The following is a 14358-nucleotide window of genomic DNA, read 5'->3' on the forward strand; positions in this document are numbered from 1 at the left end:
TCAGAACCCAGCACTCCCATTTCACCCAGTCCAGGGCATCCCAACACACCCGGAAAGCTAGACGCGGATTTAAAAGCATATCTCATGATGATGGTAGAGGACATCAAGAAGGACTTTAATAACTCACTTAAAGAAATACAGGAGAACACTGCTAAACAGGTAGAAGACATTAAAGAGGAAGCACAAAAATCCCTTAAAGAATTACAGGAAAACATAACCAAACAGGTGATGGAATTGAATAAAACCATCCAAGACCTAAAAAGGGAAGTAGACACAATAAAGAAAACCCAAAGTGAGGCAACGCTGGAGATAGAAAACCTAGGAAAGAAATCTGGAACCATAGATGTGAGCATCAGCAACAGAATACAAGAGATGGAAGAGAGAATCTCAGGTGCAGAAGATTCCATAGAGAACATGGGCACAACAATCAAAGAAAATGCAAAATGCAAAAAGATCCTAACTCAAAACATCCAGGAAATCCAGGACACAATGAGAAGACCAAACCTACGGATAATAGGAGTAGATGAGAATGAAGATTTTCAACTCAAAAGACAGGCAAATATCTTCAACAAAATTATAGAAAAAAACTTCCCAAACCTAAAGAAAGAGATGCCCATGAACATACAAGAAGCCCACAGAACTCCTAATAGACTGGACCAGAAAAGAAATTCCTCCCAACACATAATAATCAGAACAACAAATGCACTAAATAAAGATAGACTATTAAAAGCAGTAAGGGAAAAAGGTCGAGTAACATATAAAGGCAAGCCTATCAGAATTACACCAGATTTTTCACCAGAGACTATGAAAGCCAGAAGAGCCTGGACAGATGTTATACAGACACTAAGAGAACACAAATGCCAGCCCAGGCTACTATGCCCGGCCAAATTCTCAATTACCATAGATGGAGAAACCAAAGTATTCCATGACAAAACCAAATTCACACATTATCTTTCCACGAATCCAGCCCTTCAAAGGATAATAACAGAAAAAAAACAATACAAGGACGGAAACCATGTCCTAGAAAAAGCAAGAAGGTAATCCCTCAACAAACCTAAAAGAAGACAGCCACAAGAACAGAATGCCAACTTTAACAACAAAAATAATAGGAAGCAACAATTACTTTTCCTTAATATCTCTTAATATCAATGGACTCAATTCCCCAATAAAAAGACATAGACTAACAAAATGGCTACACAAACAGGACCCAACATTTTGCTGCTTACAGGAAACTCATCTCAGAGAAAAAGATAGACACTACCTCAGAATGAAAGGCTGGAAAACAATTTTCCAAGCAAATGGTATGAAGAAACAAGCTGGAGTAGCCATTCTAATATCTAAGAAAATCAACTTCCAACCCAAGGTCATCAAAAAAGACAAGGAGGGGCACTTCATACTCATCAAAGGTAAAATCCTCCAAGAGGAACTATCAATCCTGAATATCTATGCTCCAAATACAAGGGAAGCCACATTCATTAAAGAAACTTTAGTAAAGCTGAAAGCACACATTGCACCTCACACAATAATAGTGGGAGACTTCAACACACCACTTTCACCAATGGACAGATCATGGAAACAGAAACTAAACAGGGACACAGTGAAACTAACAGAAGTTATGAAACAAATGGTTCTAACAGATATCTACAGAACATTTTATCCTAAAACAAAAAGATATACCTTCTTCTCAGCAACTCATGGTACCTTCTCCAAAACTGACCATATAATTGGTCACAAAACAAGCCTCAACTTATACTAAAATATTGAAATTGTCCCATGCATCCTATCAGATCACCATGGACTAAGGCTGATCTTCAATAACAAAATAAACAATAGAAAGCCAACATTCACGTGGAAACTGAACAACACTCTTCTCAATGATACCTTGGTCAAGGAAGGAATAAAGAAAGAAATTAAGGACTTTTTGGAGTTTAATGAAAATGAAGCCACAACATACCCAAACTTATAGGACACAATGAAAGCATTTCTAAGAGGAAAACTCATAGCTCTGAATGCCTCCAAAAAGAAACTAGAAAGAGCACACATTAGCAGCTTGACAACACACCTAAACGCTCTAGAACAAAAGGAAGGGTATTCACCCAAGAGTAGTAGATGGCAGGAAATAATCAAACTCAGGGGTGAAATCAACCAAGTGGAAACAAGAAGAACTATTCAAAGAATCAACCAAATGAGGAGCTGGTTCTTTGAGAAAATCAACAAGATAGATAAACCCTTAGCCAGACTCACTAGAGGGCACAGAGAAAGCATCCTAATTAACAAAATCAGAAATGAAAAGGGAGACATAACAACAGATCCTGAAGAAATCCAAAACACCACCAGATCCTTCTACAAAAGGCTATACTCAACAAAACTGGAGAACCTGGATGAAATGGACAAGTTTCTAGACAGATACCAGGTACCAAAGTTAAATCAAGATCAGGTTATCGATCTAAACAGTCTTATATCCCCTAAAGAAATAGAAGCAGTTATTAATAGTCTCCCAGCCAAAAAAAGCCCAGGACCAGATGGGTTTAGTGCAGAGTTCTATCAGACCTTCAAAGAAGATCTAATTCCAGTTCTGCACAAACTATTTCACAAAATAGAAACAGAAGGTGCTCTACCCAACTCATTCTATGAAGCCACAATTACTCTGATACCTAAACCACAAAAAGACCCAACAAAGATAGAGAACTTCAGACCAATTTCCCTTATGAATATCGATGCAAAAATCCTCAATAAAGTTCTCGCTAACAGAATCCAAGAACACATCAAAACAATCATCCATCCTGACCAAGTAGGTTTCATCCCAGGGATGCAGGGATGATTCAATATACGGAAATACATCAACGTAATCCAGTATATAAACAAACTCAAAGACAAAAACCACATGATCATCTCGTTAGGTGTGGAGAAACCATTTGACAAAATCCAACACCCATTCATGATAAAAGTCTTGGAAAGATCAGGAATTCGAGGCCCATACCTAGCCATGATAAAAGCAGTCTACAGTAAACCAGTAGCCAACATCAAAGTAAATGGTGAGAAGCTGGAAGCAATCCCACTAAAATCAGGGGACTAGGCAAGGCTGTCCACTCTCTCCCTACCTATTCAACATTGTACTTGAAGTCCTAGCCAGAGCAATTAGACAACAAAAGGAGATCAAGGGGATACAAATTGGAAAGGAAAAAGTCAAAATATCACTTTTTGCAGATGATATGATAGTATATATAAGTGAGCCTAAAAATTCCACCAGAGAACTCCTAAGCCTGATAAACAGCTTCAGTGAAGTAGCTGGATATAAAATTAACTCAAACAAGTCAATGGCCTTTCTGTACACAAAGAATAAACAGGCTGAGAAAGAAATTAGGGAAACAACACCCTTCTCAATAGTCACAAATAATATAAAATACCTTGGCGTGACTCTATCTAAGGAAGTGAAAGATCTGTATGATAAGAACTTCAAGTCTCTGAAGAAAGAAATTAAAGAAGATCTCAGAAGATGGAAAGATCTCCCATGCTCATGGATTGGCAGGATCAACATTGTAAAAATAGCTATCTTGCCAAAAGCAATCTACAGATTCACTGAAATCCCCATCAACATTCCAACTCAATTCTTCAACGAATTAGAAAGGGCAATTGGCAGATTCATCTGGAATAACAAAAAACCTAGGATAGCAAAAACTCTTCTCAACGATAAAAGAACCTCTGGTGGAATCACCATGCCTGACCTAAAGCTGTACTACAGAGCAATTGTGATAAAAACTGCATGGTACTGGTATAGCGACAGACAAGTAGACCAATGGAACAGAACTGAAGACCCAGAGATGAACCACATACCTATGCTCACTTGATCTTTGACAAGGGAGCTAAAACCATCCAGTGGAAAAAAGACAGCATTTTCAACAAATGGTGCTGCAACAACTGGCGGTTATCATGTAGAAGAATGCGAATTGATCCATTCCTATCCCTTGTACTAAGGTCAAATCTAAGTGGATTAAGGAACTCCAAATAAAACCAGAGACACTGAAACTTATAGAGGAGAAAGTAGGGAAAAGCCTGGAAGATATGGGTACAGGGGAAAAATTCCTGAATAGAACAGCAATGGCTTGTGCTGTAAGATTGAGAATTGATAAATGGGACCTCATAAAATTGCAAAGCTTCTGCAAGGCAAAAGACACCGTCAATAAGACAAAAAGACCACCAACAGATTGGGAAAGGATCTTTACCTATCCCAAATCAGATAGGGGACTAATATCCAATATATATAAAGAACTCAAGAAGGTGGACTCCAGAAAATCAAATAACCCCATTAAAAAATGGGGCTCAGAGCTGAACAAAGAATTCTCACCTGAGGAATACCGAATGACAGAGAAGCACCTGAAAAAATGTTCAACATCCTTAATCATCAGGGAAATGAAAGTCAAAACAACACTGAGATTCCACCTAACACCAGTCAGAATGGCTAAGATCAAAAATTCAGGTGACAGCAGATGTTGGTGAGGATGTGGAGAAAGAGGAACACTTTTCCATTGCTGGTGGGATTGCAAGCTTATACAACCACTCTGGAAATCAGTCTGGCGGTTCCTCAGAAAATTGGACATAGTACTACCGGAGGATCCCGCAATACCTCTCCTGGGCATATATCCAGAAGATGTCCCAACCGGTAAGAAGGACACATGCTCCACTATGTTCATAGCAGCCTTATTTATAATAGCCAGAAGCTGGAAAGAACCCAGATGCCCCTCAACAGAGGAATGGATACAGAAAATGTGGTACATTTACACAATGGAGTACTACTCAGCTATTAAAAAGAATGAATTTATGAAATTCCTAGGGAAATGGATGGACCTGGAGGGCATCATCCTGAATGAGGTAACCCAATCACAATGGAACTCTCACAATATGTACTCACTGATAAGTGGATATTATCCCAGAAACTTAGGATACCTAAGATATAAGATACAATTTGCTAAACACATTAAACTCAAGAGAACGAAGACCAAAGTGTAGACACTTTGCCCCTTCTTAGAATCGGAAACAAAACACCCATGGAAGGAGTTACAGAGACAAAATTTGGAAGTGTGACAAAAGGATGGACCATCTAGTGATTGCCATATCCAGAGATCCATCCCATGATCAGCTTCCAAACGCTGACACCATTGCATACACTAGCAAGATTTTGCTGAAAGGACCCAGATATAGCTTTCTCTTGTGAGACTATGCCAGGGCCTAGCCAACACAGAAGTGGATGCCCACAGTCAGCTATTGAATGGACCACAGGGCCCCCAATGGAGGAACTAGAGAAAGCACCCAAGGAACTAAAGGGAACTGCAACCAGTACCCCGGAGCTCTTGTCTCTAGCTGCATATGTATCAAAAGATGGCCTAATAGGCCATCACTTGAAAAAGAGGCCCATTGGACTTGCAAACTTTATATGCCCCAGTACAGGGGAACACCAGGGCCAAAAAGGTGGAGTGGGTGGGTAGGGGAGTGGGGGGGTGGGTATGGGGGACTTTTGGTATAGCATTGCAAATGTAAATGAGCTAAATACCTAATAAAAAATGGAAAAAAAACAAAACAAAACAAAAAAACAATGAATTTATGAAATTCCTAGGCAAATGGTTGGACCTGGAGGGCATTATCCTGAGTGAGGTAACCCAATCACAAAATAACTCAAATGATATGTACTCACTGATAAGTGGATATTAGCCCAGAAACTTAGAATACCCAAGATATAAGTTACAATTTGCAAAACACATTAAACTCAAGAAGAACGAAGACCAAAGTGTGGACACTTGGCCCCTTCTTAGAATTGGGAACAAAAAACCCATGGAAGGAGTTACAGAGAAAGTTTGGAGCTGAGACAAAAGGTCGGACCGTCTAGAGACTGCCATATCCAGGGATCCATCCCATAATCAGTCTCCAAACGCTTACACCATTACATACACTAGCAAGATTTTGCTGAAAGGACCCTGATACAGCTGTCTCTTGTGAGACTACACTGTGGCCTAGTAAACACATAAGTGGATGCTAACAGTCAGCTATTGGATGGATCACAGGGCCCCCAATGGAGGAGCTAGAGAAAGTACCCAAGGAGCTAAAGGGATTTGCAACCCTAATGGTGGAACAACATTATGAACTAACCAGTACCCTGGAGCTCTTGACCCTAGCTGCATATGTATCAAAAGATGGCCTAGTTGGCCATCACTGGAAAGAGAGGCCCATTGGACTTGCAAACTTTATATGCCCCAGTACAGGGGAACGCCAGGGCCAAAAAATGGGAGTGGGTGGGTAGGGGAGTGGGGGGAGGGTATGGGGGACTTTTGGGATAACATTGGAAATGTAAATGAGGAAAATACCTAATAAAAATATTTTTTAAAAAAGGAAAAATTTAATTCATAAAATAAACTGTAATTGGTATAATTTTGTCACAAATTTACAAAATAAAAATTAAGCTTTCGAAAAAAAGAAAAATAGTGTGAAGTTTAAAGAATTCAAATGTGAAAAACTACAACAGACAAAATATAAAAGAGAAAATCTTTACCACCTTGGTCAAAGAACTAATTAATGAAAACTTTTTTGAAAACCATAATTGCTAAAAGAATCGATCTAAATTTCTCATCATATACATGAAAAAACTTGAAGTGAAAAATGTATTAACTATCTTGATTTAGTTATTACACATTGCATAAAGAAACTGTTATATTCCATAATTATGTATTTTTTAGTATAACATAACTTTTTTTCATGTGAGTATTTGCTTGTATGTGTGCATACCACTTGCATGTCTGGTGCTCGCTGTGTCTAGAAGAGGGTGTTAGATTCCCTGGAACTAGGTTTACGGACGGTTGTGACCCACCATGTGAATGCTGGGAGTTGAACCTGGGTCCTCTGCAAGAGCAGCAAGTGCTCTTAACCACTTTGCTATAACATTTTCAATCCAGCAGAAGACATCCCCTGACATGCTCACTTACAAGCTCCAAATGACAAATTTACCATTTACTTCAAGCCCTTGGGAAATACTAGGAAAGTGGCCTTCACACTGAAAAGTGTAAAAACTAAAGGGTGTCCCCAGAAACTATTAACTGCAGGCTGATTGTGTGTTCAAAGTTTCTATTTCTTACTTCTAATGTTCAAAGCCCATGTAGCCATGCTGCCCAGGGTTAGGGTGGGTTTTCCCAACTCAGTGAGCCCAGTCTAGATGCTCCCTCACAAGTATGCCTGCACATTTATCTCTTAGCAGACTGTCGATAGTGTTGAGTTCACATTATGAGAGGTCCTCAAACACCTTCAGATCATTAATTTTAGTGTCTGGATTGATGGTCCCATCATTAAAGGTAAAGGGAATACTTTGACTCTTAGGCTTCAAATCCACCACAAGGCCAGATTGTGGTGTTGCAATGCCTGTAAACACTCCACTCTGGAGGCAGACATAAAAGGATTATGAGTTCAAAGCCAGCTTAGGATATCTCCCAAGTTCCCAGCCAGCCTGGGATACTGAATGAAAGCACATCTTGAAAATCTCTCCTGTTCAACTTAGAATTTCCATGTGATGATAGATCTGAAGAATGGTGTGTAGATGGAGAGGTAAAATAGAGCCAAGAAACAGAAGAGACAGTAACGAGAGCCCCCGAAGGAAAGTGGGGGAGAATGTAGCGAGAACTTACTTGCAGATCAGTAACACTGAAATATATGGGAACTCAGCACTGCCTGCTCAGTTTTCCATGACTGTAAAACCTGTTCATTTGTGTGTGTGTGTGTGTGTGTGTGTGTGTGTGTGTGTGTGTGTGTGTGCATGTTAGGATACATGTGCAGAGGTATACCTGCTTATGGGGCATGTGTACACAAAGGTCCAAGTCAACCTCAGGTGCCATCCACACTGGTTTGTTTGTTTGTTTGTTTGTTTTTGAGACAAGGTCTTTCATTAGTCTGGGGATTGTCAGGAAGTCTAAATTGGCTGGGCAGGGAGCCCCAAGAATACCTGTCTCTATCCCCTACCCCTGGTACTGGGATTACAAGCGTGTGCCACTGAACACAGATCTCTTACATAACTGTAGGGAGCAAAGTCAGGTCCTCATGCTTGCAAAGCAAGCAAGTACTTTACCCACTGACATATCTCCTCATCTGTAAAAAGTCTTTGCAGCAGTCTGTTCTTTGACTTAATAACTAGAAAGTTGTGAGAACTGAGAAACATTGATATGTCAGTATTACAACAACAGAAGCCCCCAAAATAGCTGAATTAAGTACATTCAAAAATACCAAGAATGAAAGAGAGTTCTAAAACCTGACCCAAACAAAAGAGTTATCATATCCAAGTGAAGAACTGGTGTGCTATTAGAAATACTGGGCACCAGAAAACAGAATAACATTCTGTTCTCTGTGCTAAAAGAAAACAACTGCTTATCTAGAATTAGACAGTGATGCTACTCCATTATTTAATGTCAAATGAAATTTTTCCTCAAGCATAAACACAGTACACCTACTTTGGGCTGGCCAGAACTTACATGTGGAAGGCCACATGTAAATGAATGAAGTTGGGCCTTCATATATTTAAAAACGATTTTGAGATAGAGTAAACACCTAAATCTAAAAACTAAAATTATGAAACTCTTTACAAATGAAGAAGGAGAAGGAAGAGAAGGAGGAGGAGGAAGAGAAGGAGAAAGAGGAGAAGAAAGAGAAGGAGGAGGAGGAAGAGGAGGAGAGGAGAAAGAGAAGAGGAGGAGGAGGGCATAGAGAGATGGTTTCAGCAGTTAACAGCACCTACTGCTTTTTCAGAGCACCTGAGTTCAATTTCTAGCATCTATCAGATGGTTCATTATAGCCTGGAATTCTAGTTCCAGGGGGATCCAGGCATCTCTGGCTTCTGCTGGCACCTGTGCTCATATTCTTACATACAAGTACACACATACACAATTAAAAACACACAATTTAAAAAATAATAAAAATAAACCTAAAGAAGAGAAAGAATTATACTGGTTAATCTTATGTCAATGTGGCTAGGCTATGGAACCCAGTTTGGTCATATATTAGCCTAGAACATTTCTTTGACAGTAATTCTTTCATATGATTAACATTTAGAATCCGTACACTTTAAAGCAGATTGCTTTCCATACTGTGAGTGGGCATCACCCAATCAGCTGAAGACTTTAAGAGCAGAGACCAGAACTCCCCGAAGAGAAAAGAATTCTTCCACAGGAGTGAAGCACAAAAAGTGTAGCCGTTTTCCTAGTCTGCCCTTTCCTGCATGTTTTGGATTCAGGACAATGACACTAACTTTTACCTGAGCTTGTTTATGAATTTCAGAGGAGCTATGAGATCCAGTGTGTGTGTGTGTGTGTGTGTGTGTGTGTGTGTGTGTGTGTGAGAGAGAGAGAGAGAGAGAGAGAGAGAGAGAGAGAGAGAGAGAACAATCTGGTCTCTGTTCTAGATTCTAAGTACAGAACTCCAAAATCCCTGTGACTCCATTAATGTTGAGGGTGTCTGTTAGACTAATGAGATGCAAATGTAGGTTCGCTTCTATTTTTAATTGAGGAAGCTGGAACAATCTTCATTCTAAAATCTAATTAAGACCTGACCGTTCCCCCCTCAGCCCATGATTTAGTAAGAAGGTGCTGCTCCAACAGGGAGACGGCAAGAGGGTGACGCATCCACTCAGCCCGAACCGCTCCCTTTCAACCCTCAGCTCGCCCTGTGCTCCCATTGGCGGCATTGGCAGAAGAATACGCGGCGGTGGGAGGCGTGGGGGGCGTGGGGGCGTGGGGGGCGTGGGGGGCGTGGGGGGGTGGGGGGCGTGGGAGGGGGCAGTTAATCTCTTTTGAAGGTTATACTTCCCAACCTGCTTCCCTGGCAAATGTGTTTCTACAAGAGCTTTAGAGAAATCCCAACTCACAGGAAGTCCAAGAAGCATTAGAATGTGTCAAATCACATGAAGGGGGGTTATTATAATTTTTCTAATTAAAATTGTATGCATGTATACAATAAAGTATAATCATATTCTCCTCCCTTTCCAGGTTTTCCCTCACCTCCCACAAATGTCCACCTTCCAATTTTATGTTTTATTTGTTTCTTTGATAAGCCACTAAGTCCAACTAGCACTGCCCATATATACATGGCTACACAGCATGGGTGTTTGATCAACAAAATGTTGGCTGTGAAATCTAGAGCAATGACCCTTTTCTCCAATACATTATAGAACAGATAGAAGGGGGAGAAAAAGAATCTGTAGACTAGAGGAGTGTCAAGAAATAACCTGTTCATCCAGGAGTGGTGGTGCACGCCTTTAATCCCAGCACTGGGGAGGCAGAGGCAGGCAGATTTCTGAGTTCAAGGCCAGCCTGGTCTACAAAGTGAGTTCCAGGACAGCCACAGCTACACAGAGAAACCCTGTCTCAAAAAACCATAAAAAAAAAAGCTGTTCAATACCAACATGTGATACTGAGTCTGGCTAAATAATAATTCATGTCACTGCATGACTATTGGAATTTAAACACTGATGTATATTTGGGTTATTAAGGAACTGTTCACATTTTATTGATAAATTTTAGGTGTAATAATGATATTATGATGAATTCTTTTTCTTTTCCTTTTTCTTCTTTGCAGAGTGGAGGCAGGATCTCAAACTATATGTACTAAAATATTTATCATGAAATTATCTGTGGTTTGCTTCAAAATAATGGAGCAAGGGTTGGAACAGAATGAAAGGTCAGTGAGCTGAGTCATCAGATCACCTTTTCTCCCCTTAAACTAAGAATAGAACATAGGGCCTTGCACATGCTAGGTACATTACCAATCTGCCTGAAATTATCCTTAATAAAAATCAAGGAAAAATGGACCAGAGATGTAGTTCAGTGGTAGAGTGCTTTGCCTAGCATGAGCAATGATCTAAATTTATTTTCTGTTATTCTTTATTATTTATTTTCCAATCCTTGTGTTTTTAATCTCCTTGCTTTCATGATTATGACTTTGGGTATGATATGCAGAGGCTGTGGGCATCTGTCATCTTTGTATTAAATCAAGAAAAAATTTCCATAATTCACCAGGTTTTTTTTTTTTTTGTAGTTTCTCAAATGTTTTACCAAATCAAAGTTTTATATATGTCAGTCTGAATGTCTCCCTTCAGCTCAGGTTCCTAGGCAGCACTTCTTCAATATTGTGTATGTTCTTCCTCAGTGTCTTTTTGATAACACAATCCTAAAGCTATTACTAATACTACCACCACCTCCTCTTCCTGTCCTCCCCTTCCTTTTTCTCCTTTTCCTTCTTTCCTATTCTTTTTTCTTTCTCTTCTTCTTTCTTTTCTTTCCTCTTCTTCTCTTGGCTTTTTGAAACAGTAGTCTTTGCTGTCCTAGAACTCACTACGGTGACCAGGATGACTTTGAACTCAGAGAGACCCTCCTGCCTCTGCCTCCCAAGTGCTGACATCAAAGGTGTGTACCTAAAGCTTCTTGAAATGAATTAAGAGAAAGACATCTATGGACATTGTCTCAACTTCATCTACCCTCTGCTCATTCCCTCAGATACTCAGAGGCTAAGTATTTATACTAACCCAGAGGGATTCAGCATAGAGAGAAGTGGGTTTTGAAAGAGAGTGGCTATCACATACCTCTGTCCTGGATGCCACCTGTGTTCGGCTGCGATAACTAGAAAACAACACCCAGATGCCACCAAACAATAAACTAAGTAGAATAAGGCTGAGATGGTCCAGAAGTGGTATAGCTGGCACCCAGATTGACTCCATTACTCAAGCCCAACTAAACTAAACTAAACTCAACTCAACAGTCTCTGCCTGCAGAGCTTCTCCACATGACATCATAATAGGTATGTCATAATAGGTACTTCACTGTACATTGCAGGCACTGCCTTTCTCTGAGGCTGCCCCTGGCTTTCAGAGCTGCTATATTCCAAGTCTCAGGGAAGAATATATCTATGAATCTTCTGAAGTCCAGCTTGACAAAGTGTCATTAAAGGAAGAACTGATCAGGCAAAGTTTCAAAGTCTTCCAAAGTGGCTTGTTCAGATTCGCATCTTCTCTGGAGCTAGTAGTCACTGTCTTAAGTTTGGATTAGATCCTGTGCCATACATTTCAAACTGCAGGTTAGAAAGCAGAATCAAGCAGAACCAGAGAGAGTTAGAAAAGTTGGAGTGGGAACCCTCATACACTATGAGGTGCTCGGTTTTCTAAGTCTACAGGTCCATATTCTCTAGTTGCTTTTAATCTGGGATACATCAAATTGAGTAGTGGCCTTAGAGGAATACCTTATCCTAAGACCTACTGTCTTACTGCCAAGTTTATCTATGCTTTTTATTTTGGAGTAACCACAGAAGCTGCAATAGTAGAACAGTAAATACCACTGACCTTTTCTCATCTATCCTTAACATCTTTTTAAAAGATATATTTTATGTGTAAGTATATTTTGCCTGCATTTGTGTTTGTGTACCACATGTATGCCCAAGAGAGTCAGAAGTCAGCATCAGATGCCCTGAAACAAGTTAGGGACAGTTGTGAGAGGCTATGTGGGTGCTGGAACTCAAGTCCTTTGCAAGAACAGCCAGTGCTCTAACCATTGAGAAGTCTCCCCAGCCCCGTTCTTCACATCTTATATGACTTCAGTACACTTTTCAAGACCATGAGATTAAAATGGGAGGTGAAGGACCCAGAATCTCAAAGGGCATCCTTGGCTACATTGAAAGTTCAAAGCCAGTGTGAGCTACATAAGCTCAATAAAATGAAAACATGGGTACATGGTACATTAACTCCAGATTTCTCTTGCATCTCATATTTTCCCACCAGTGTTCAGGATCCAACCTGGAGCACCATGTTCCTGAAGACCCAACCTAGAGCCCTCTGAGTCCTAAGCAAATGTTCTACCACTACACCAACAAAGAAAAGAAGTCCCTATATTTGAGTCTCTGCCATGTTCTCTTTATGTTAGGCTGAGATTCTGTGTTTGGGGAGGGGTAGGAATGGAGAACACATAGCAGTGGTCCACTCTCCGTATTCCAGCAGATCAAGAGGAACATGCTATCAACTTGTAACACTAGTGTCAAGCCATTTACAGAGCATGCAGGCTGCATCTCTCTACCTGATGTTGCTATTTTCCTTTGTTCATACTTTGCTTCCAGAAGTGTCCTATAAATATAACTCCTATTGGAGGTATGGGGTTAGCATGATTAAGCCCCATCTTCTGGATGGAATAATAGAACACATACTACTTGAAATTCTTGAGTAAGAAAGATTTGCCACCCCCTCACCACTTCTATTTGTTCATTTATATTTATTGTTATGGATGCATGGATATTTCTTTTGTACTTGGTGTTATGGCTCAGTACCATCCTTCGATTTTTTGCTCTGTTTTTCCAGCTTTATCTGTGGGAAGCTCTTCTTGCCTGCTTGCTTTTGATAGGCTTCATCATTGTAGGTATAAATCTTTTGCAGTCTATTTTAATAAACATTCAACCTCTCTCTTGCCAACCACTGGCCAGAGGTAGTGGAAGAGAAAAGTTAAGAGATGGAGGACATGGACCTGTTTAGCAATAATTATTTGTGGGGTGAGCTCAGTCTTTGTTGTCAGCAGTTCAGTTCCATAGCAAATACCAGATACAAACCAGCAGCTGCAGTCCAGTCCCCTCAGCAAGTAGACACTACACATGAACCAGCAGCTATAGTTCAATCCTGAAGAAACTGCAAGGTTTGCCAACCAACCTGAAGCAAGGCTGCAGAAGCAGCAAGAAGCCACAGGAACTTCATGAGAAGTTCTTTAGCGAGTTTCTCTCTATGGCATCATTACCACAAGCTGGCTCAACAATGCTATGTGTACTGGCTGGTTTTGTCTGCCAACTCGACACAAGCTGGAGTTATTACAGAGAAAGGAGCTTCAGTTGGGGAAATGACTCCATGAGATCCAGCTGTAAGGCATTTTTCTCAATTAGTGATCAGTGGGGTAGGGCCCATGTGGGTGGTGCCATTCCTGGGCTGATAGTCTTGGGTTCTATGAGAAGGCAAGCTGAGCAAGCCATGGAAAGCAAGCCAGTAAGTAACATCCCTCCATGGCCTCTGCATCAGCTCCTGCTTCCTGGCCTGCTTGAGTTCCAGTCCTTACTTCCTTTGGTGATGAACTGTAAGCCGAATAAACCCTTTCCTCCCCAACTTGCTTCTTGGTCATGATGTTTGTGCAGGAATAGAAACCCTGACTAAGATACTATGTAAGGCAAAACAGTATATGTGTATCATTAACAAAGAATAGTGAGGCAGAGCAAAACAAACCAATGCTCAATGCTCCTCTCCAACTCTGTGGGGTCATATTTATACTCCATCATGGGTTCTTTCATGTGTCTGCTTCAAGAAAACATTCTTTCACC

At 40.4% G+C, this 14358-nt stretch overlaps 1 protein-coding gene across 2 annotated transcripts in view; it reads right to left on the reverse strand.

Annotated features, from left to right (window-relative positions):
• The window catches only part of LOC102635990, a 34468-nt gene extending 22680 nt beyond the window's left edge, over positions 1–11788 (reverse strand). For both annotated transcript variants that reach the window (XM_006514362.2, XM_006514360.2), the window contains exon 1: positions 11603–11788. In XM_006514362.2, the coding sequence (XP_006514425.1) occupies positions 11603–11737 (135 nt within the window). In that variant the 5' untranslated portion in view covers positions 11738–11788. The remainder of the gene's footprint in view (positions 1–11602) is intronic.
• Between the last annotated feature and the right edge of the window lie 2570 nt (positions 11789–14358).

This window comes from Mus musculus, chromosome 10, assembly GCF_000001635.26.
Source record: "Mus musculus strain C57BL/6J chromosome 10, GRCm38.p6 C57BL/6J".
NCBI classification, from domain to species: Eukaryota; Metazoa; Chordata; class Mammalia; order Rodentia; family Muridae; genus Mus; species Mus musculus.